The following is a 21605-nucleotide window of genomic DNA, read 5'->3' on the forward strand; positions in this document are numbered from 1 at the left end:
TTTTTAGAGCTCCCAGGAAGTCTGAGGTGCGGATTGGATTAGAACCCACCACCTTAGGTGTATGTGGCTGGCGCCTTAGCCGCTTGAGCCACAGGCGCTGAGCCGGAAAGTAACAGTTTTAAAAGAGAAGACAAACAGATGGCAGAGGGGCAAGATGGGGCATAAGGAAAAGACACCCACTTTTTGCATTTTTAACAACTCATTAACTAGCTACTATACTTTCCAATCTGGTACAAACAAGAATTTGTCTAATTAATTGTGACAACATATATAAAACTATAGTTACCTATTTTTTCTTCCAGCTCTTTTACTGAAGAGAGTTGATCATTTTTTACAGAAGGCGATTTCCCTAAGGAATCCTAAATTTTATAGGAAAAAAACACAAAACAAAGACCAAAAACAGAATTCATTTCATTTCCCACGAGGAATTAGCTGTCATGCTAAGCATGAGAAAATCACTATTCAAGAGAATTTCTTCAATAGTAAAAAAAGTAATTTGGTCAACAGTTTTTTCCTTCTCTTAATAGACCAGGTAATGCTGACCTTACCAAACATACAGCATTTACTATAAAAAACAGTAGTACCCAAAGCCATGATGAACCTGATATACATCAAACACATATGTAATAAACAAAAGGTTAAAAGATCATACTTTATCATAGCTACAAACATGACTGAGAAATACTAAAATTTTAGCCAAAGTAAAATACCGCTATAACCCACTTTTTTGTTCTCTTCAAGTATTGCGTATATTGCACAAGAATTGAAACTTGAGCTTTTTCATGTTTAAGTAATTTTGCTAGTGACAAATATACGTTTGACTAAGACATTTAAATCCTGAATAATTTAATCTTATGTAAATTCAAGATGTTAAAATGACCTAAAACCAAAAAAAAGATCAATGTATAAATAGGATATACAACATGAAAATGTTTAATGCACTTTTCAGAAGTTTATCATTCAAGCTTAAACACTAAAAATTTACTGACACCAAAGTGCAAAAATGTTTTTATATATACATATATATATGTATATTCTAGTCTATGACTAGAACTAAGACTTTATTTGAATGAACATAGTTTAAATTAATAGTACCTTTAAAAGAATCAGCTCTGCTCTCAAATCTTGCAATTCAGATTCTTTTTGTTCGAGTACTGGCCTTAGGTTTTCATGTTCCTTTATAAAACATTCTTCTTTTTCGTTATGGATTTCATTTTTGTTATATAATGTTTGAGATGCTTCTTCAACTTGAACTAAAAGATTCTGATTTTCAAGCCTTATTTTGTCATTAGCATTCTTCATTTCTAGAAGGTCAAGTTGTAGGGCCTCTTTTTCTGACTGGATTTCTTCTAACTCTTTCCTTAAGAGAACTTTTTCTTGGTCATAGTCTCGTAGCAAAGACCTAAGTTCTTCACACTGAACTACACTCTCTTCTTGAAGGCACTTCATCTCTTTTTCTAACTCAAATACCCTTTTGTCATGCTGAAACACTAAGTTGTGTTTTTCCTCATTTATTTTTGCTAAGGATTCACCTACTGCATGCAGGACATTTTCAACATCTTGTTCTTCAGTTTCTTCTGAAACTTGTGACCCCATTTGTTTAAGAAAACCATACAACTGAGTTTTGACAAATGACTTCTGAACTTGCTCATTTTCAGACAGTTTTTTTAAATTATCTTGCTCTTCAACAGTTAACTGAAGTTTCTTTTCTAATTCAGTAATATGTTCTTTAAGGATAGCCTTTTCTTCTTTCTGAGACAGAAGAACTTCCAAATCCTTACTCAATTGGTTCTTCTCTGAACTTAGTCTATTATTTTCCTCATAAAGAGACTTCACTTCAGATGACAATGCTTCCTTGTCTTCAGATAGAGTTTGCATTTGAATCACAAGTTTTTCTAGTTTTTGGTCATTTTGATCCTTTTCTTTTAAAGTCTTTTCTAATTCTCCCATTAATTCATTTACTTTTTGTTCTAGTTCACTGTTGTACTTGGTAGTTTGCTTCACTTTCTCCTTAAATTCTATAATCAATCTTTCTTCTCCTTCACATTTTTTATGAAGATTATCCATTTCTTCATGAGAATTTTTTAGTTTATTTATGAAATCATCTTTTTCCTCAGTAAGAGAACTTATCTTTGCTTCTAATTCCTGTAACATGGTATCTCTCTGACTGAGGCTAAGTAAACATACTTCATTCTTTTCTTGAAGATTCTTTATGGTATCTTCAAATTCTGGTACTGATTCCTGTTGAGACAATAACTTTTGATTTTCTCTCTGAAGATGATTTATAGTTTCAAGAAGAGCATCTTTTTCAGTAAAAGCAATTCTGAGCTTCTGCTGAAGTTCATGAACATCAGAGGCTTGCTGCTGCTTCATTGATTCAAACTCTTGACTTATTTTCCCAGCAGATTCCCCCAGTTCTGTCTGTAAAATTTCCATAATCTCCCGCAAACTTTCATAATTTAAGATTGCTTCTTGCTTTTCTTGCTGTAGGTTTTCACATTGTTCTTTAAGACCCTGGATTTCGAACATCAGTGTTAATTTTTCTTTTTCTGAATCAGATAAGAATGTCTCAGTTAGTTCTGACATTTCTTTTTGTTGTTGTTCCTTAAGATTCTGTACTTCTTTGTTATGTTGTTCTATAGTACGACTAAATTGTTCATTTAAATCCTGTAGCTCAGATTTTAATTTTTGAATTACACAGCTCTGTTCTTCCTTAGCTAGTAATAGTTCATTAATTTTAAATTCTAGGTCTTCCCGTTCATGAAAAAACTCATCCTTTACATGCTGAGCATCCATTTCAAGTTTTAATTTAAGATTATTCATATAAGTTACCTCATCTTTTAAGATACTATGTTGAGATTCCAGTTCCTTTAAGGCATCTTCTAAATGTTTGACTTTTTCACTTACAAAAGCATTTTCTTGTGAGAGGACAGAACACATCTGATTGTCTTGGTTTGCATTTAAGGTGGCTTTCCTTAAGTTTTCTAATTCACGTTCGTATTTCTCCTGAATGTTCTTCTCATTTGCCTCACATTGTTTTACTAAATTCTCTTTTATCTGGTTTAATTTATTTATTTCTGCTTCGTGTTCCTTAGCTGATGTTTCGATTTGGCACACCAATTCTTTTACTTCTTCTTGGTGTGTAGCTTTCAACTGCAAAAGCTCTTCCTGCAAATTATTAATATCTTTCTGATAATGTTGAGAATTAGCCTCAATGACTTTTTGGAGATCTGTAATTGTTTGCTTCTTCTCATCAGTAGTAGCTTCTAATTGCTTCTGCAGATATAAAATTTCATCTTCAAAGGCTGGCTTAATTTTCTCAATCTCTTCTTGTAGTTTTTTAACATTATCTTCAGAGCTACTCTGAAATTTAAGTTGTTCTGAAAGCTCAAGTTGTTTATTCATTGCTTCTTCCAGTTCCTTTTGTAAGTTAGCTTTATCTTCACTGTGTTTGGAATGTATTGCCATCAATTCATTTTTCAAATTTTCAATTTCTTTCACATATTTTCTATGAGATTGTTCAAATTCCTGGTGCATATCTTCCATCTTAGTTACAGAAGCCTATAATAAAAATAAGCACACATAAATTCCTTAGGTAAGTCAAAAGAAACCCCTGCCCTCAGGAAAAATATTAGCCACAGGCTCACTAGAGTATAAATTAAATGAGCAGAAATGTACCTAGATTCCAAAAATTCTGGTTAGGCTCTGTCTACCTTAAGTGTGACAATATTTATCAGCCATACTAAATCTATTACTCAAATTAGCCCAGATCTAATAGGCAAGAAAACAGAAATATGCCTCTGAATATCCTAGACCTAAATATAGAATAATGGTATTTAGAGTCAAATGTGAAAATTAATTTGCTTTTTCCATTTCTTTTTTTTTTTTTTTTTTGAGACAGAGCCTCAATCTGTCATCTTGGGTAGAGTGCTGTGGCATCACAGCTCACAGAAACCTCCAACTCCTGGGCTTAAGCGATTCTCTTGCCTCAGCCTCCCAAGTAGCTGGGACTACAGGCACTTGCCACAATGCCTGGCTATTCTTTTTTTGGTTGTAGTTGTCATTGTTGTTTGGCAGGCCCGGGCTGGATTTGAATCCACCAGCTCTGGTTTATGTGGCTGGCACCTTAGCCACTTGAGCTATAGGTGCCGAGCCCCATTTTTATTAAAGAATGACACTATAGCTATAAGGAATATTAACAATGTGCAACAAGTAAATGTTTGCTCTATCTCTGTATAATTGCTTGTTGTTTTTCTTTTCAATTCTTAATCTCTGTTTCTTTGACGAGATGCTTTTTAAATTCTTTCTTAGCTCTAAAATTCATAACTACACTATAAAAGTTAGTAAAAAAGGAATGGACATTAAAATGTTGCCTTACTTCAACTTCTTGCTTCATTTTAATATTTTCCTTCTTCAAAGAAAGACACTGTTGCTCAGTCTCTGCTTTTTCCAGAAGAATAGCATCTAGACGTTCAGTCAATGCCTGTTTTGGAATAGGATGATTTACTTGACTGAGGTTAAAAATAATGGTGGATTAGCCAAATGCGTAATTATCACCTGACCTTTTTCAAACCATGCTAAAGTGAGAATGAAAGATTTTAAAAAGTATAAACATAAGAAGAAATAAAAGAGGAAAAAAAAGGTATGAAAACAGGAGAAATTTCAACATAGTTTTAGAAAATGAAAAGTGAAGGAGAAGGAATCAGAAAGAGGAATAAAGCTATACCCTAAGGGTCTACACAGAAAAACATGTATCAGAAGTTGGCAAATACTCTTCAGAAACGAAATGGTTGGGAAGTGGAGGCACTAGGCAATGATTTATTAAATAAATATTAAATTTTGTTAAGGGAGGTGTAACATGGCATAATGTGTGGGGTTCAAAAACTAGAGATTGTTCAACAATCTGAAGAACAGGCAGGGAATAATCTATGTACAGACACATTTATTCTCTACTGAAATTAAATAGAAGAAGTTAATGAGCTAGAAAAGACTGAAAAGCCAAAAGTCAATTCTTTGAAAAAAGCTAACAAAATAGATATGCTCTAGTAAAACGGATCAAAAGACAGAAATCCCAAACAATATAACTAAAAAGGAAAATATAATCTATATAAATCACAGATTAAAAAGTTAAAGAGAATACTAAGAACAATTATTCATTAATGATGAAAACTGAAGTAAATTAGGTACAAATTTCTAGAAAAATATACCTTTACTGATCCAAAAAATTAAAGCTAAACAAAACTATTAAACTACTTAAAAATCAACGTCGGAGTTAAAAAGCTAGGAGTGTACCAAAGAGGAGTGATAGATGATTTTAAGGTGAGTTCTATCAAATGTTCCAGAACAGACTATCCCAATTTCATAAAATTCATCCAGACAAAATATCAAAATAATTCCTTGGTTATTACATAGAATCAACATAACTTGAAACCAATATCCAAGTACTTTACAGAAAGGAAAAATCAAAGACCTATTTTGCCACAAATCTAGATGCAAAAATCCTAAATAAAATGTTAGTCCACTACCACTACTTCTATTCAACATTGTATTAAAAATCCTAGCCAGTTAAATAAAGCTTAAAAAAGACACAAGGCATTAAAAATGATTTTTTTTTTTTTTTTTTTTGCAGATGATATGACCATTTATACAAAAAATTCTAAAAGAAAACAAAACAAAACTAGCTGGGCATCATGGCAGGTACTTGTAGTCCCAGATACTTGGTAAGCTGAGGCATGAGGATCTCTTGAGCCCAAGAGACCGAGGTTGCTATGAGCTATGATGATGCCATGGCACTCTACCCAGAGTACCAGAGTGAGACTCTGTCTCAAAAAAAAAAAAAAAAAAAAAGGAAAAAAAAAAGATTTGGGTGATGGATACCTTAAATACCCTGACATGATCATTACACATTCTACACATGTGTAAATTTCACATGTACCCACCAAATATATACAAACACAGGATGTCCCAAAAGTCTCCATGTAGAGGGAAATGGGAAACTGTAGCTAAATGTACCTTTATTTACAAAATTTTCTTTGTAAAATTTTACAAAGAGGTGGCCAACAAATAAAGAACACTTTGTAAAATTTTGGTGACTTTTGGGACACTCTGCATATTAAAAACAAAACAAAACAAAACAAAGAACAACAATAACAAAAACACAAACCCTGAAAGGTAAAGTTTGCTAGCTTGGAGAAATTTTCTAGTCCTGTCTTTAAGAGTAGTTTTGACAGAGCCCCTGTGTCAATGAGAATGCATTGGTAATAAGAAGAAAACAAGGCAGTTATTTAGATGTCCTTATTCTAAAAAGTAGTTTAAGGGTTTAAACCTAATAGACCAAAAAAGTCAGAAGAGACTCTGGGTTTTTTTTTTAAATATAAAGGACCCCCTTCAGTGTGTGGGCTTATGTGTATGTATATATGTGTGTGTATGTGTGTGTGTGTGTATAAAAAATGTCCCCTAGAAATAATACATAATAATTATAAAGAGATAATTAACAATCACTGAGCAATTACATGACAGACACAGTTCTAAGTGCTGTACATGTATTAACTCATTTAATATGATAACCCTATAAATAGTAGGTATTATCTCTATTATACAGATGAAGAAACTGAGTCATAGAGAAAGAACTTAAGAAACTAAGTCAAGGTCACACAGCTGGTTAGTGGATGAGCAAGGAATTAAAGGCCTGACTCAGGTAGGAGTCAGTATCCTTCCTCAGCTAACATATAGTTATATATATTGGCTATCATCGATTAAGAAAACATATAATGAGCTAGGCATGGTGGCTCATGCCTGTAATCCTAATTCTGGGAGGCCAAACCTGGTGGATTGGTTGAGCTCAGGAGTTTGAGACCAGCCTGAGCAACAGTGAGACCCTGTCTCTAAAAATAGCAGGACCTTGTGGTGGGCGCCTGTAATCCCGGCCACTTGGGAGGTAGAGGGAAGAGAATCATTTGAGCCCACGAGTTTGAGGTTGCTGTGAACTGTGACGCCATGGCACTCTACCCAGGGCAACAAAGTGAGACTCTCAAAAAAAAAAAAAAAAAAAGAAAGAAAGAAAGAAAACATAGAATAGCCAAATATAGCAACAAAACTCTGAACCCAGTAATACATAAATGAAACCATATACTATGAATTGAAATGGCACTAGTGCACATTTTTTAGGCTTCATATGTTGTTTTGACAAAATAAAGAACAAAATGATAGTGTGCAATATACATATGGATTCAAAGACCCTTTGTAGCAACTCTCTGAGAGTCAGCCCTTCAATGGTCACTGCTCACATCTTGTGAGCCACCTCATGAGAAAATAATATATGATCAAAGGATATCATGTAAAAGCAGAGAAAAACACTGCTAAGAAGCAAAAGGAACTTTTAAAAAGCTTAGGCAAGAGAGGAATGAAAAAGCATTTTAGTGAGCATTAAGCGAATAGAAATAAGAATAAGCAACTTGTGTTTTTAAACAGGGAATAAAAAAGATATTTTGTGATCTGGCAGGGTTCTGAAGACTTAAAAGAGACAGAAACTACTATTTAGATGGTTAAGATCAAGTAAGACACAATATGCGTAACATATAGTCACACAATCAAGAGAAAAAGATAAACTGCAGGCATATCTTGAAGCAAATAGGTTTCTAGTGCTAACATATGTAGAGGATAACAGAAAGGAAAGTTAAAGGAAAAGGAAAGGAAAGTTAAAGTGACTCTAATGTCAAAAGGCAGGAAAAACAGCATTGCCACTGCTGTTGGACAGGGTAGATATTATGGTCATATTGAGTCTGAGAAGATGATAGGTGAAATGCATGAGGAATTTTTTTCCCCAGGCAGTTAGACATACAAGTGAGATCTAAGTCAGTAGTCGTATACATAGTATACTTATAAATCACTAAAGTGCTAAGCCTGGCCAGTTTCTCTGAGGAGGGTGGGGAAGAATATGACAGAAAACAACCATAAGTAGAGAGTATGTGAGAAGAAGAGAATAATAATCATTTCAGAAAAGAAAGAAACCGAGAGATCACAAACACTCTGTTTTTACTATGAATCAAGGAGGCAAAAAATAACCAGGACCAGAAAGCAAGAAGTAGAACAGAAACAGAAAGCCAGTTAGCCTCTGGCAGGCTGGCAATTTTCAAGGAAATTCTGCTTCATCATTAGACATTTCCTCTAAGTAAATAAATAAAAATTAAAAAAAAAATCACAACTGTTTCATTACCTTAATAATATCATCAGTTCCTCCAGCAACAGGTTTTGATTTAAATTCTTCAATTTCTTTCTCTAATTCTAAACAATTATAAATGAGTTCAGTTCAGAAACGAAGAAAATAATTACTGAAAAAGTGATTAGTACATTCTAAAAAAACCCCAAACCAAACAGAAAAACCCACCCAAACCTACAAATTAGAATATATTTAAGAAGCAGATACTTTGAGGAAATATTAACTTCATCCACAGAATAGTATTACCTTTTCTCTTCCTTTTTATTATGGAAAACTTCAAGCAAATAGAAAAGTAGAGAGAATAGTATGATTAATCTCTATGTACTCATCACTATGCTTTGGCATTATTACATGGCCAATTTTGTTTTCTCCCAGCCTGTATTTGGTTTCTTCTTCTCTGCTTTTCTTACCTATCCTGATAATTCTGAAGCATATCCCAGACATCATATTTCAGCTATAAATACTTCATACTGTATAATTTTAGAGCAACCACTAACTCCTAAGCATAAATGTTAATTTAAATATTTCATCAAATACGACTACATCTTGAACCTAGAACATCTTTCCAAATAAATTATTCTCTTTATTGCAAGGTGACCCAACCTCTCAAAACATCATTTGTACTTTTTTAGTAGAAAATAAGTCTTGGCTCTTAGGTTAAACAGTTAACATTTTCTAAATCATAGAAATTCAAGAGCTCTTGCATGTTTACTAAAAAGGATACTAACATCTTTTTCCTTTTTGAATGAAAAGGAAAGGAAACTGAACAGGGAATCAATCAATCTTATCAGATAAATATACTTCAAATAACCATGAATGGAAAATTCTTATTACTTTACTTGACAACTCTCTTTTTCCCCCTCCCTCTCTGGGCTCACAACCTTGTGTTTCTAACACTTCAACTGTCTCCTCTAAAAAAAAAACATTTTACTCAGAAGAATCTAGAAAAATATTTTAAAAATGTTTAAAATCCTCCTCTTTGACTTTAATTTTAATTACCCAAAGATAATTGCTGTTTAGAGATGTAGGATAATTAAAACCTCAGTCATATACAGTTCTAATGTTAATAACAGATTTTCATATTTTTTTAAATTACCATTTTTAACTGTGATTAAATGAGACTGATCAAGACGAGCATTTTCAACCCAATACCTGTACACCTTGATTTAGCTTTCTGTATTAGCATCATCTGCTTCTTGGCAAACTTGATGAGATCTTCCTTGGGCAATGTTTCCAGCTGAAAGATGTGGTAATGTTACCATCTTGTATACGACTTGTGTTTCTAGTATACCTCAAAAAAGAAACATAATAGCTGCCTAAAAATAAAAACATTCTATTGAATATATCTTTAGGCCAACCAAACACCATTCTCTTTGTTCTACATTTTAAAAAATTAGCAAATTCAACTTCAATTAAATGATTATTAGTCATACAACTACTAAAAAATAAAAATTAGTTATGCAACTACTATGAAATATAAAACTGAGCATATATCCTTATACTGTTATAAGCTAACAATTTCTAGGTTTTGATTTATTTGTAAAATTAGGAGGTTAGAACTAATGCTATTTAAAGTTCCTCAGAGCTGTAAAACGATTTCATTCTACTCAAGGCTAAAAGTCACATAAAAATTTAAGCATCATCACAGTAGCAAGATGAACCAGGTAATGTTTAGGATTTAACTAAAAAATTCAGGTTTACTACTTGGGAAAATTACTTAACACCTGTAGTCTCAGTTTTCTCATCTGTAAAATGAGGGTAATAAGAGTATCTCACAGGTATCATGAAGCTTACATGAAGTAACTTAGTGCTTAGGTAAATGCTGAAACTCAAATAATAAACCTTAGCAATAAGCCACCATCTTTCAGAATCATTAAATGTTAAACATTGTACAGGGCCATAAAAATTGGCTAACTGGGCTTTCTGTCATACTCAGGAAATGAAGCCTACAGAACGGTCCCTTGATTTCTACCCCATGTCACTGCTCTTTCCACTACACCACTATATAAAACTTGATAAATGAGGTTTTGTTGTTTAATATTTGAAAAATTACAGGATCTCTCAGCAGTGCCAATCAGGAGCAGGAAGTAAACAAAAAGTCAATTCTTTTCCATACCAGGAAACTTGAAAGAAAGAAAAAGACAAGAAAAGAATAGAGAGAAAGAAATAGATGGGTGACTGTGCAAATTAAAACTGAGACCCCTTGAAGCAGGGCTACGTTTTTAAAAATGGGCCACCCCTCGCCCCATGCCAAAGTTTTCCAATTCATCACCCTTCCACTCTTCAGAGAGTCTGCTAGTCAAATATCCTCTTCACCTTAGATTTCCCGGTCCCAGGGGTGGATGGTGAAGCCACCCCATCTTGAACAGGATCCTGCAAAACCAAATCAAACCCAGGCGTCAGAAGAACTCTCTTCCTAACTCCAGACAGAACGGGTGGAACCTTACAGGGAAAAACCTCTGTGGAATCAAATGGAAGAAAGCTTTCTAAGTGAGGAGGAGGATCAGGGAGACCAGTGGCTGTCGCTGTGGAAGATCGTATCCAGTGGCCTCTAAAGCGATCGCGCGGGACAGAGTGTGGGGAAGGTCGGGAGGCGACAGCAGCCGAGCGCTGAGGGGGAAGGTGCTGCGCTCTCCCACGAGGCCCAGTCCCACGTCCCGCATCACGGCGCGAGAGTTGGCGGGGGGTCGTGGGTCCAGCCCTAGCCCCAGCTTCAGTCCAGACGCCCGCCCTCCTTACCTCCATCGCCGCCCACCCGGTGCGGCCCGGCACCCCGGAGCCCGGCCGCCGCAGCCGTAGCACCGCTGTCTGCACCGCCTCTGACGCAGCCTCTGCTGCAGGTCAAAGGTCGCGTTCTCCTGGGCGGCCCCGCCCCCCGCGTCTCCATGGCTACAGCCTGGCCACGTTTCCGCTTCCGCCTCTGTGTCCGGGTGGAGGCTCCGGCACGCGCCCCTCCTACCCTTTTCCTCCAGCGCCCGGGTCCGGAGTGTTGTAGGGGTCGGCTTGGTGTCGGTGCCCTGCGGCCCCAGGGCCGGAGCGTATCGGTGCTCCACGGTCCTGAGTCGAAGGGCCGTTTTCACATCTGTAAAATCTTTTTATTTATTTGAGACAGTCTCACTATGTCACCCTTGGTAGAGTGCTGTGGCGTCACAGCTCACAGCAACCTCCAACTCTTGCCTCAGCTTCCCAAGTAGCTGGGACTGTAGGTGCCCACTACAACGCCCGGCTTTGTAGATATTTCTTTGTTGTTGTTGCAGTTGTCATTGTTTTCTTTTTTTAAAAGCTGACCCGGTCGGGTTTGAACCCGGCAGCGTCGGTGTATGTGGCTGGCGCCCTACGCACTGAGTTACGAGTGCCACTGACAAATGTAAAATCTTGGGAGGTTGATGAGTAGGGTGACCAGACGTCCCGCTTTTGAACAATTTGTCCCGCGTCTTGTGGCGTTTTAAAAAAGTCCTGATTTTTGGAAAGAATGCACAAACGGGCGGGAGAACAAGAAGGGAATATATGGTTTTCAGCTGCCATGTGGCTATTTTGCCAGAATGTGAGTTTTATATTATTTTTGTTAATTTTATAATGTTAGGCTCGGCGCCTGTGGCTCAAGCGGCTAAGGCGCCAGCCACATATACCTAAGGTGGCGGGTTTAAATCCCCAGCCCGCCTGCCAAACAACAATGATGGCTGCAACCAAAAAATGGCCAGGCGTTGTGGCGGGCACCTGTAGTCCCAGCTACTTGGGAGGCTGAGGCAGGAGACTCGCTTGAGCCCAGGAGTTGGAGGTTGCTGTGAGCTGTAATGCCATGGCACTCTGCCCAGGGGGACAGCTTGAGGCTCTGTCTCAAAAAAAAAAAAAATTTTTTTTTTATAATGTTAAACTGTAATAATAACAAATAATTGCTGAGAAGTGATTATTGAGAACTGCTTATCTAAGTTTGCATTGTTGTCAGGCCCTCCCCTGCCTCGCTCCCGCCCCCCCGCCCCATGTTGTCCCGCCTTACCCATGTTAAAATCTGGTCACCCTATTGATGAGTGCATTGCATTGGAGGACAGGTCTTCCCAAAAAGGTGTCTGCTAGTCTCCTTGCACTACAGGGAAAGCGTGCCAGTGCCGGCTGGGCAGATAGCTGCTTCCAGGGGGCGTCTTAGTCGTGCGCTGCCCTTGAGCTCACCTGCGGTGCAGGTCAGGGCTAGGGTCGTCCTTGAAGCAGGCGTTTCTTGGCTCTGGAGGCTGTGAGGGGTCCCCGGGAGAGCCCTACCCGGAGCCACCTGTGTTTACAGGAATGCGGTACAGGCGAAATAGTCTACCAGGGAGTTGGTGAAACACAGGCATCTGGTAGTTTACTTGTGAGTCCTTGATCTCAACGACTCAAATAATAAATAGCAGAGGAAGAGTTTATTGAAAGACAGAAAACATTGCCAGCATGGAGGGGTGTGGTTGAAACAATGTACCACGTACTAAAACTCCCTACACACTTACATATATTCTTTAAAACTCTTTGGCAGCGTCCACCTTGTCCACCGATCATGTACAGGACCCATTCTGTCATTCTTTAACCTAGCAACCACTGGGACCCTTCATTCTCAGACTATTACCTGATTACAGCCTGTTCCCTCAGGCTCACACATGGCTGGCCATTGATGTCAAAAAGTACGGAATGTATGTTTAAACTGTCCTAGTGGTCATGTCATTAATATAATACCTTAATTATGCAGGGAAACAAAAACTTAAAACAGAAAAATAAGAGTTGTAGCCCGTATTTATGCTATGCTATGCTGCCCAGTTCATACAAGGAACAAGTGTTGTCAAAATGGACTAATTTTTGCTTTTTTCAATTTCCCCTTTTTGTAAGGACCCCAGTTGTATTGGGTTAGGATATATCCTAATGACTCATTTTAACTTGATTATCTTTGTAAAGATCCTGTCTTCAAATAAGGTCACATTCTGAAGTTAATAGGAGTTAGGACTTTAGCATAAGAATTTTGAGGTGGGATACAATTTAGTCCATAGCATTACTATCTTAAAAAGGTACATATAACTGACTTTAAGTCTATGAGAGTCAAGAAAATTATGTCTCTAAGGAAACAGGGGAGGAAACAGAAACCATATAGTCAAAGATCAGTGCTGATAGCACCTCAGTGGTTGTGAGCAGAGTGAGGGGCAGGCAGAGACAGGCCCAGGGGCAGCTGCTGGCTGACACTCAAGAATGGAAGACTTTCTTTCTTCTCTATAATCCACTATTTTACTTAGTCCTTCTGACTTAGAAGTAGCAAAAATAATAAAGAATCACCATATACCTTTCACCTAGATTAACACTTTACTACATTTGCTTTATTGTTCTCTGTGTATAAACATAATTCATTTTTTCTAAACCATTGAGAGTAAATTGCAGATGTGATGTTCTTTTATTCCTAAATATTCCAGTATGTTTCCCCTAAAGGAGACAATACTTACCATAATCACAATACAATAACCAAAATCAGAAAGTCAGCATCAATACTGCTATCTATTTTACAGATCTTGTTTAAATTCTCCCCATTGCCCACCAACGTTCTTTACAGCAAAAGGAAGAGGAGAAAAAAAGACTTTAAACTGCAGGGTGCAGTGCATTTAGTTGTCATGCTCTTTAATCTCTTTAAATCTGGAAAGCTTACTTTTTGCCTTTTATGATATAAATTTTTTTGAAGATTTCAGGCCAGTAATTTTACAGAGTCTCACAGAGTTTGCAGGTTATGCAGTTTTGGCAGGGATACCAGTGAAGCCATGCTGTGTCATATCAGAAGACATATGCTAATAGGTCTCTTTATTGCTGATGTTAACCGTGATTGTTTGGTTAAGGTAGTGTCTACCAGGGTCTACCAGGTTCCTTCACTATAAAGTTACTTTTATTTCCCTTTGAGTTTTTGTTGTTGTTGTTTGTGACAAGGTCTTGCTCTGTCTCACAGGTTAAAGTACAGTGGTATCATCATAGCTCACTACAACCTCAAACTCCTGACCTCCATTGAGCTCCTTGCCTCAGCCTTCTGAATAGCTGACACCATAGGCGTGTGCCACCATGCCTCATTAATTTACATTTTTTGTAGAGCTGGGTCTTACTATGTTGCTCAGGCTGATCTCAAGTTCCTAGTCCCAAATGATCTTCCTACCTTAGCCTCCCAAAGTTCTGGGATTATAGATATGAGCCACCATATCCTGCCTTCCTTTGAAATTAATAAGTATCTTGTGGGGCATGCTTTGACACTATAGAGATATTCTATGTCTCATTAAACTTTTATCTAGGAGTTTTAACACCTCTTGACAATTCCTGACTGAAATACTTATTATTTTTATGATGAGTTTCTAATTTCATTTTCTTCCTACACTTTAGTCATTCTGCTGTAAGAAAGAGCTTTTCCTCTCCCCCATTTATTCATTTCCTTACTTATTCATTTATTTTATTTATAAACTCATGGATTCTTATTTTATTCTATGAGTTATGATTTATTATTAATGCTGTTTATTTTGGTGTTCAAATTGTACCAGATTTGATCACTGGCGGACCTTCCAAGATTCCATGTCCTTCTAACATGCCCCATCATTGCTAGAACCTTTTCTCATTTTCTGACATAAAAAGATATTCTAGGTTAACCTTATGCTTTCCCTGCCCCAGTCCTGGAATCAACCATTTCTTTGAGGAACTCAGGTTCCTTTATTGGGCATCATTGCTTCTAGTCCCTCTCAGCCTAGAAGAGTAACAACTAGGGAAAGTATGTATGCATGTATATATGTATATGTATATACAGGTATGTGTATGTGTACACACATTGTGATACATAGAAAAAATGGTTCCCTATCTCCTAACCCTGAGACATGTGAACATATTACCGTACATTCAAAAGGAACTTTGCAGATGAGGCTTAAGGATCTTGAAGTCGCAGAGTTATCCTGGCTTATTTGGTGGGCCTGGTGTAGGCATGGTATCCTTGTAAGCAGATGGGAAGAGGTTAGAAAGGAGATGCTATAGTGCTCACTTTGAAGATGGAGAAAGAGGGCCACAAGCCAAGGAATACAGGTGACCTCTAGAAGCTGGAAAAGATGAGGGAACAGATTCTTCTCTGAAGTCTGCAGAAGGCACTGCCAAACACCTTGATTTTAGACTTCTGACCTCCAGAACAAATTTGTGTTGTTTGAAATTACTTTGCACTAATTTGTTACAGTGGCAATAGGAAACTAGTACAGAAGTGGAAAATATATGTATCTATGTTTATTTAGATGTGTTTGCATGTTATTTATGTAGCAAAAACTATGAATTTACAAGGTCTGACAATTAGTGAACTTGCCACTGTGTGCTTATGACTCTATCTCCAAAGACCCTATCTCCAAATAGAGTCACATTCAGAGGTGTTGGGGTTACGAATTAAACATGTGAATTTTGGATGACAAAATTTAATCTCCTTGTATTTATGTCCAGCATCCATTATGACACCAATTACATTAAACTGACGATGGACAACTACAACTAATATTTATGTATTCTTGGTTTTTAGACTCTGCTAATATACTGGGAGACTTCTACAACAAATGACCTTCACAAAGATACTAATTTGTTCATTCATTTATTCAACAAGTGATTAAATGTGATTGGTGTCATAATGGATGCTGGACATAAATACAAGGAGATTAAAAAGAAGTTGCTTCCCATAAATACTGTACAAATTATAGAACATGTGGGCTTAAACTGGAAGGAAATGTAAAGGTCACTTGGACAGAGAGCTGCAAAACATGAGAGTTGGAAGGACACTACATGTTGTCTTGTCCAAGCTCTCCATTTGTATTTGGGGAATCAGGGCCTTTTCTGTATTTCATAGCCCACATCACATTCTAACACCAAACCTAGAAAAGTAGGGTTTTTGTAGTCAAAGAATCTTCTTAAACTCAGTAAATATAATCAAATCTAGTAAAATAATCTTAGTATTGGTGGGGAAAAGTGACATTTCTTTCTAGGAACTGTGGTATGAACTTCAAATAGATTATTTCGTTTAGTTTAATAGATATAAAAACCCAGGTGGGCATTACTGTTATACTCCTTTTACAGACAAGGAAACTTAAATTTAGAGATGTCATGTAAGTTGCTTGAAGTCACAAAAGCTTGCAAATAGAAGAGGTAGAATTAAAACCCAGTCCAATCCCTAAACCAGTATCATTATTGTCATATATTCATTTTAACTTTTTATTATAGAAAATTTTAAATATACACAAAGCTTGATTACCCATGTACTCAATGACCCAATTTTGACAGTGGCTATTGTAACCCCTCTACCTATGTATGTCATGTCTTTTTTTCTCCTGCAATATTTTATAGTAAATTGTAGATATAATCATTTCACTCTTAAGTACTTCATTATATGTCAGGGCCTGTACTCTTAATCCCTGGTACTATTCCTATTTCATAGATGAGAGAACAGGCTCAGAGAAGATTAAGTAAATTGCCCAAAGCTACAGAGTAATAAAGTGGTTCAGAGACACAATTAGTTTAGATACAACCTGTATTGCCACTGCTAGCTGTTATGGCCTGGAAAGCAAGAGTTGCACATGCAGTGTTTCAGCTAAGATTAAGTACGTTTGGCTCAGTGCCTGTGGCTCAAGCGGCTAAGGCGCCAGCCACCTATACCTAAGGTGGCGGGTTCAAATCCCCAGCCCGCCAAACAACAATGATGGCTGCAACCAAAACATGGACAGGCGTTGTGGCGGGCGCCTGTAGTCCCAGCTACTTGGGAGGCTGAGACAGGAGACTCACTTGAGCCCAGGAGTTGGAGGTTGCTGTGAGCGTGATGCCATGGCACTCTACCCAGGGGGATAGCTTGAGGCTCCGTCTCAAAAAAAAAAAAAAAAAAGATTAAGTACATTTATGTGCACTGGCTCAAAGTAAAGGAAGAAACATAAACTTCAACTTTTAATACTTTCAAAATTTTAAATGTTAAGAGCATGAGATTCAAATTTTTAAAATACTATTGCCTTATTTTATCATATCTTCATTATAGTAGGAGAGCTTATTGACCTGATTCTGTCATGTAATTTTAGTATGAAACAAACTGCATCTGTGTTGGGTTCCTATGCAGGAGGTCAGACAATTAAGTTCATGAACTAATCCTAGAAAAAGTGCTGCATACCTCACTACAGTCACCTTCAAAGTACTCCCTTTGGGAAGCAATGCCCCAATGCCAGTCCAGTCTACCCCTCAAAGCAATTTTGGAACTCTTTTGCTGGAGTAGCCCTCAGAGCTGTTGTTGTATTACCCGTGATGTCCTGAATGTCATCAAAATGTCTTCCTTTCAATATTTCCATTATCTTTGGGTAAAGAAAAAAGTCATTGGGGACCAGATCAGGTGAGTAGCAAGGGTGTTCCTAAACCGTTATTTGTTTACTGGCTAAAACTCCTTCACAGATGGTGTGTGAGCTGGTGCATTGTCATGATGCAAGAGCCGTGAGTTGCAGGTGAAAAGTTCAGGTCATTTTTGTCTACTTTTTTTATGAAGCCTTTCAGCACTTCCAAATAGTAAACTTTGTTAACTGTTTGTCCAAAAAAAAAAAAAATTAACTGTTTGTCCAGTTGGTACAAATTCATAATGAACAATCCCTCTGAGGGCAGCACCTGTGGCTCAGTGAGTAGGGTGCTGGCCCCATATACTAAGGGTGGTGGGTTCAAACTCGGTCCCAGCCAAAGTGTAAAAAAAAAAAATCCCTCTGATATCAAAAAAGATTAGTGACATTATTTTGCATTTTGAGTTGGACTAACAGAAATTTTTCGGTGATGGAGAATTGGCAAATTCCACTGGGTACTCTGACACTTTGTTTTAGGGCTGTATTGGTACACCCATGTTTCATGACCAGGGCTGATGTGCCCAAAACATCATCTTGCCTCTCCAAAAGGTCTTGGCAAACTCTTACTCTCCTTTGCTTTTGTTCATTGTTGAGCTCCGTGTACAATGACAGCTCTGATGGACATTCCAGAAAAAGAGTTCCAAAATTGCTCTGAAGGGTGGACTGGGCACTAGCACTGGTGCATAGCTTCCTAGGGGTAGTATTCTGAAGGTGACTGTAGTGATATTCAGCAATGAGGCATACAGCATTTTTTCTAGGATGAGTTTATGAACTTTAATGTCAGATCTTATAGTCTTAAAATCTTGGTTTCATTTCCCAATTATAATAATTTCAAATAATATCAAGAACTTCGCCAGGTAGCTGGCATTTAGAGCCATGAAGGTAAAGACCATATCTGTCTCATTGATATTTCTTCACACCTGGAATAGCCCCACACTTTTTTGCACATAGGTGATTCTTAGTAAACTCAATAAAGTCCATTAAATGTACTTTATTTATTCTTAACAAGACACTTTTGTAATTATTACAACATCTGATCTAAAATTGCATGTGATAGGTATACATTGTGTGTAATTTGTAAAACTCAGTAGATAAAAAAAGACATTTTTAAAGAACTGGAGTAATAGTTAAAAACAATATGGTATAAACAATGCAAGATTTTTTTGAGTGTGTATGTAGGACTTTATTTATTTATTTATTTATTTATTTTGAGACAGAGCCTCAAGCTATCCCCCTGGGTAGAGTGCTGTGGTATCACAGCTCACAGCAACCTCCAACTCCTGGGCTCAAGCGAGTCTCCTGCCTCAGCCTCCCAAGTAGTTGGGACCACAGGCACCCACCACAACGCCCAGCTATTTTTTGGTTGCAGCCGTCATTGTTGTTTCGGTGGGCCCAGGCTGGATTCGAACCTGCCACCTTAGGTGTATGTGGCGGCGCCTTAGCCACTTGAGCCACAGGCACCGAGCCTGTATGTAGGACTTTAAAGAAGAAACAGTGTCCTTAATTATAAATAGCAGCCTGTCTTCTGGATGGTTGCCAGATGGTTTACTTCCTTCATCACCTTCAGATCATGAGAAGAACTTGGATGTCTCTTGTGGGAAGAACTAGGAGGTCTCTTGTTTGCATGCTTGTACTGATTTCAACATTATAAAGGATGCATACAATATGGCACTCAACACGTTGTAAGCAGTAGTAGACTCCCTACCTCATCGCATTCAGACTTGCCATTCTCATTTTATGTGATTGTATCAGCACAGGCTGAATACGGCCTTCTAGAGTTTAATATTAAATACAATTCAAGAGGCAATGATGGTTCTAGTCTACTGGTAAAGACTCCAGACCTATTAAGTAATCATACATACATGGAAAAGACTGACTTTAGAATCAGCTGTTACTGATTTGGTTTTGACTTTTTAATCATAAAATTCCAATTCAGTTTCTTCTTGTTTCAGGACACTTGTTCAAGTACTCAAACTGTCTTTTCAATCTTTTGGTCCAGGATTTTGTCCTAGTCTAGGATAAAATATAACCTACATGATTCTTCTTTTGTCCAACTCTGGACACCTGGCTCTCACAAGAACCTGCTATTCAGGTTTTTGTTATTCTGTGCAAGCCACCACATTCTCGAATAAAGACAAAGTTCAGATTGTTTACTATGTAAGCCATATCCAGGTATGTGTTTAATTATCACTGACCCACTTATACATTGTAGAGATATGATTGACACAACAAAAAAAGGCCAGGTCATTCTTGTTCTTCTTCTGAAGATAGTTGTATTATAATAAATATTATTGTATCCACTTCTATAAGACAGATACAGTTGGTGTTATTATCTGGTAAGTTCAGAGTAATTCAGTTTAATTTTTTTCTTTCCTAAGTTTTACTGACTAGTTGAATTTCTCTTGTTTATTCTTAAGTTGAACTAGCTCATTTAGGTTTGTTTCCTTACAAATCTTGGTGGTTTTTCCTCTTGTAGAGGAATATTTAGGTTGCTAATTGTTGTAATCTAGACCAGAGTTCTGTATATCTGTGTCATTGGTCTAGCCTTGAGGAGGTGACCCAGGGTCTGGGAAGGCAAGAAATGAACTTCTTTTGGCCTCTCTTTTTTCTCTTAAATAGTTCTCAGATTCCACTTTAATCAAGTTTTACACGATACAGCGATGGGGAGGGGGAGTAGAAGAAGGTGATTGTTTTTCAGCAAATTTCACCAGGCATTTATTTGTTCTCCTCTGCCCCAAGGCCTAGGCTTCCCATAACAGAAAATGCTTTTATCCCCCATGGGAATTCCATTTCTGAGGTGAGGAGTCAGGATTTCAGTAAGAATGAGCACAAAGGAGAGGACTTTGTGAAGGGAACTAGGTAGGCTTTTGAATTCTTCTCAATGCAAACTGGAATGAGACATGTAGGTATTGCTTTGAAAGGGAACACCTAAATCCCAGCCATTCCCACTTGAGGTCAAACCACCTACTCACTGAAACTGGCAACCGATGTTCATTTCATAACACTCTGGTAGTACATCCGGAAGCTTGGAAGCCTGAGCAGTTGTATCCACCATGCAATGTGGGGGCCTGGGTTCCCACAACCTTTCTCAGATCTGCATGGAGGGCAGTTGATGTGTGAAAAAACTCAGACTCAGTTATCCCAGGTGAAATAATGGGAGCCTGTGAGAGGCATACACTAAGCCAGCAGCATCTCAAGTGCAGCCAGAAAGTGCAGCACCGGGCCATTCTCCCATAGGTATCTTTAGTCAATCAAAAATCATAAATCAATATGACAACTTAATTCAAGTTACTCAAAGCAAGGTGCCTCCAGTAATCACTAACAATCAGAAGAAGGGAAGCAAAGGAAGGGAAAACAAATCATGCATGCACACCATGTGATTACAATTTAAGCTTTACAAATTGGGGATAAACTTTCCTAACTCGCTTCAGTGATTTCTCTCTATGCCTGGGCAGGACTCAGGTGATAGTGATCTTTGGTTCCTGGGCAGCATTCTGTTTTCAGCTTCTAAGTAACAATAGAGTCATCTGAGGTCCAGGAGAAAGGAGGGGGGAGTGTGTGGATCTTGGATTGTGGTCAATAAGACCTGCAGAATCCTAGCCCTGAGCCCACCAGGTGCCAGACATCCTGTGCAGACCACAAGGCTATTGCTAGCCTTGAGGGGTTTGAGGAACTTTCACTCTGGTCAACAAGCCTTCCAGAAATGCCTGGCCTAAACTACACTATAAACCTGATTCCTGCAATGCAACAGATGCATCCTACAGTCCAGAACCCTCAAGGGCTTTCTTCTTCACTGGTCCCTCAGCTGGACTGGTTTGAAAGGGGCAAAATTAAGCAACAAAGAAAACCAGATATGGCATGGGGGTAGGTTGGGGATAGGTGTGGTAGGACATGTAGTGAAATCTTGTTTTTTTTTTTTTTTTTTTTTTTTTTTTTTTCAGCAATGTATGTCTTTTTTTAGTATATGTGTAGCCAAAACGAATATGAGCAGTGTATGTCTTTTGATTGGGGAGTTTAATTCCTTTACATTT

The 21605-nt window shown here is 37.7% G+C and overlaps 1 protein-coding gene across 1 annotated transcript in view; it reads right to left on the reverse strand.

The window, feature by feature from the left end:
- Positions 1–11114, reverse strand: part of GCC2 (GRIP and coiled-coil domain containing 2) — a 43891-nt gene extending 32777 nt beyond the window's left edge. The window contains exons 1-7 of the mRNA XM_012807005.2: positions 10958–11114; positions 10535–10591; positions 9371–9455; positions 8216–8283; positions 4379–4483; positions 1096–3561; positions 287–359 (exon numbers count right to left, since the gene is read on the reverse strand). Coding sequence (XP_012662459.2) covers positions 287–359; positions 1096–3561; positions 4379–4483; positions 8216–8283; positions 9371–9455; positions 10535–10591; positions 10958–10963 — 2860 coding nt within the window. The 5' untranslated portion in view covers positions 10964–11114. The remainder of the gene's footprint in view (positions 1–286; positions 360–1095; positions 3562–4378; positions 4484–8215; positions 8284–9370; positions 9456–10534; positions 10592–10957) is intronic.
- Positions 11115–21605: the final 10491 nt, after the last annotated feature.

The sequence above is a fragment of the Otolemur garnettii genome, unplaced genomic scaffold, assembly GCF_000181295.1.
Source record: "Otolemur garnettii isolate 467f Iridium unplaced genomic scaffold, OtoGar3 scaffold00062, whole genome shotgun sequence".
Taxonomy (NCBI): domain Eukaryota; kingdom Metazoa; phylum Chordata; class Mammalia; order Primates; family Galagidae; genus Otolemur; species Otolemur garnettii.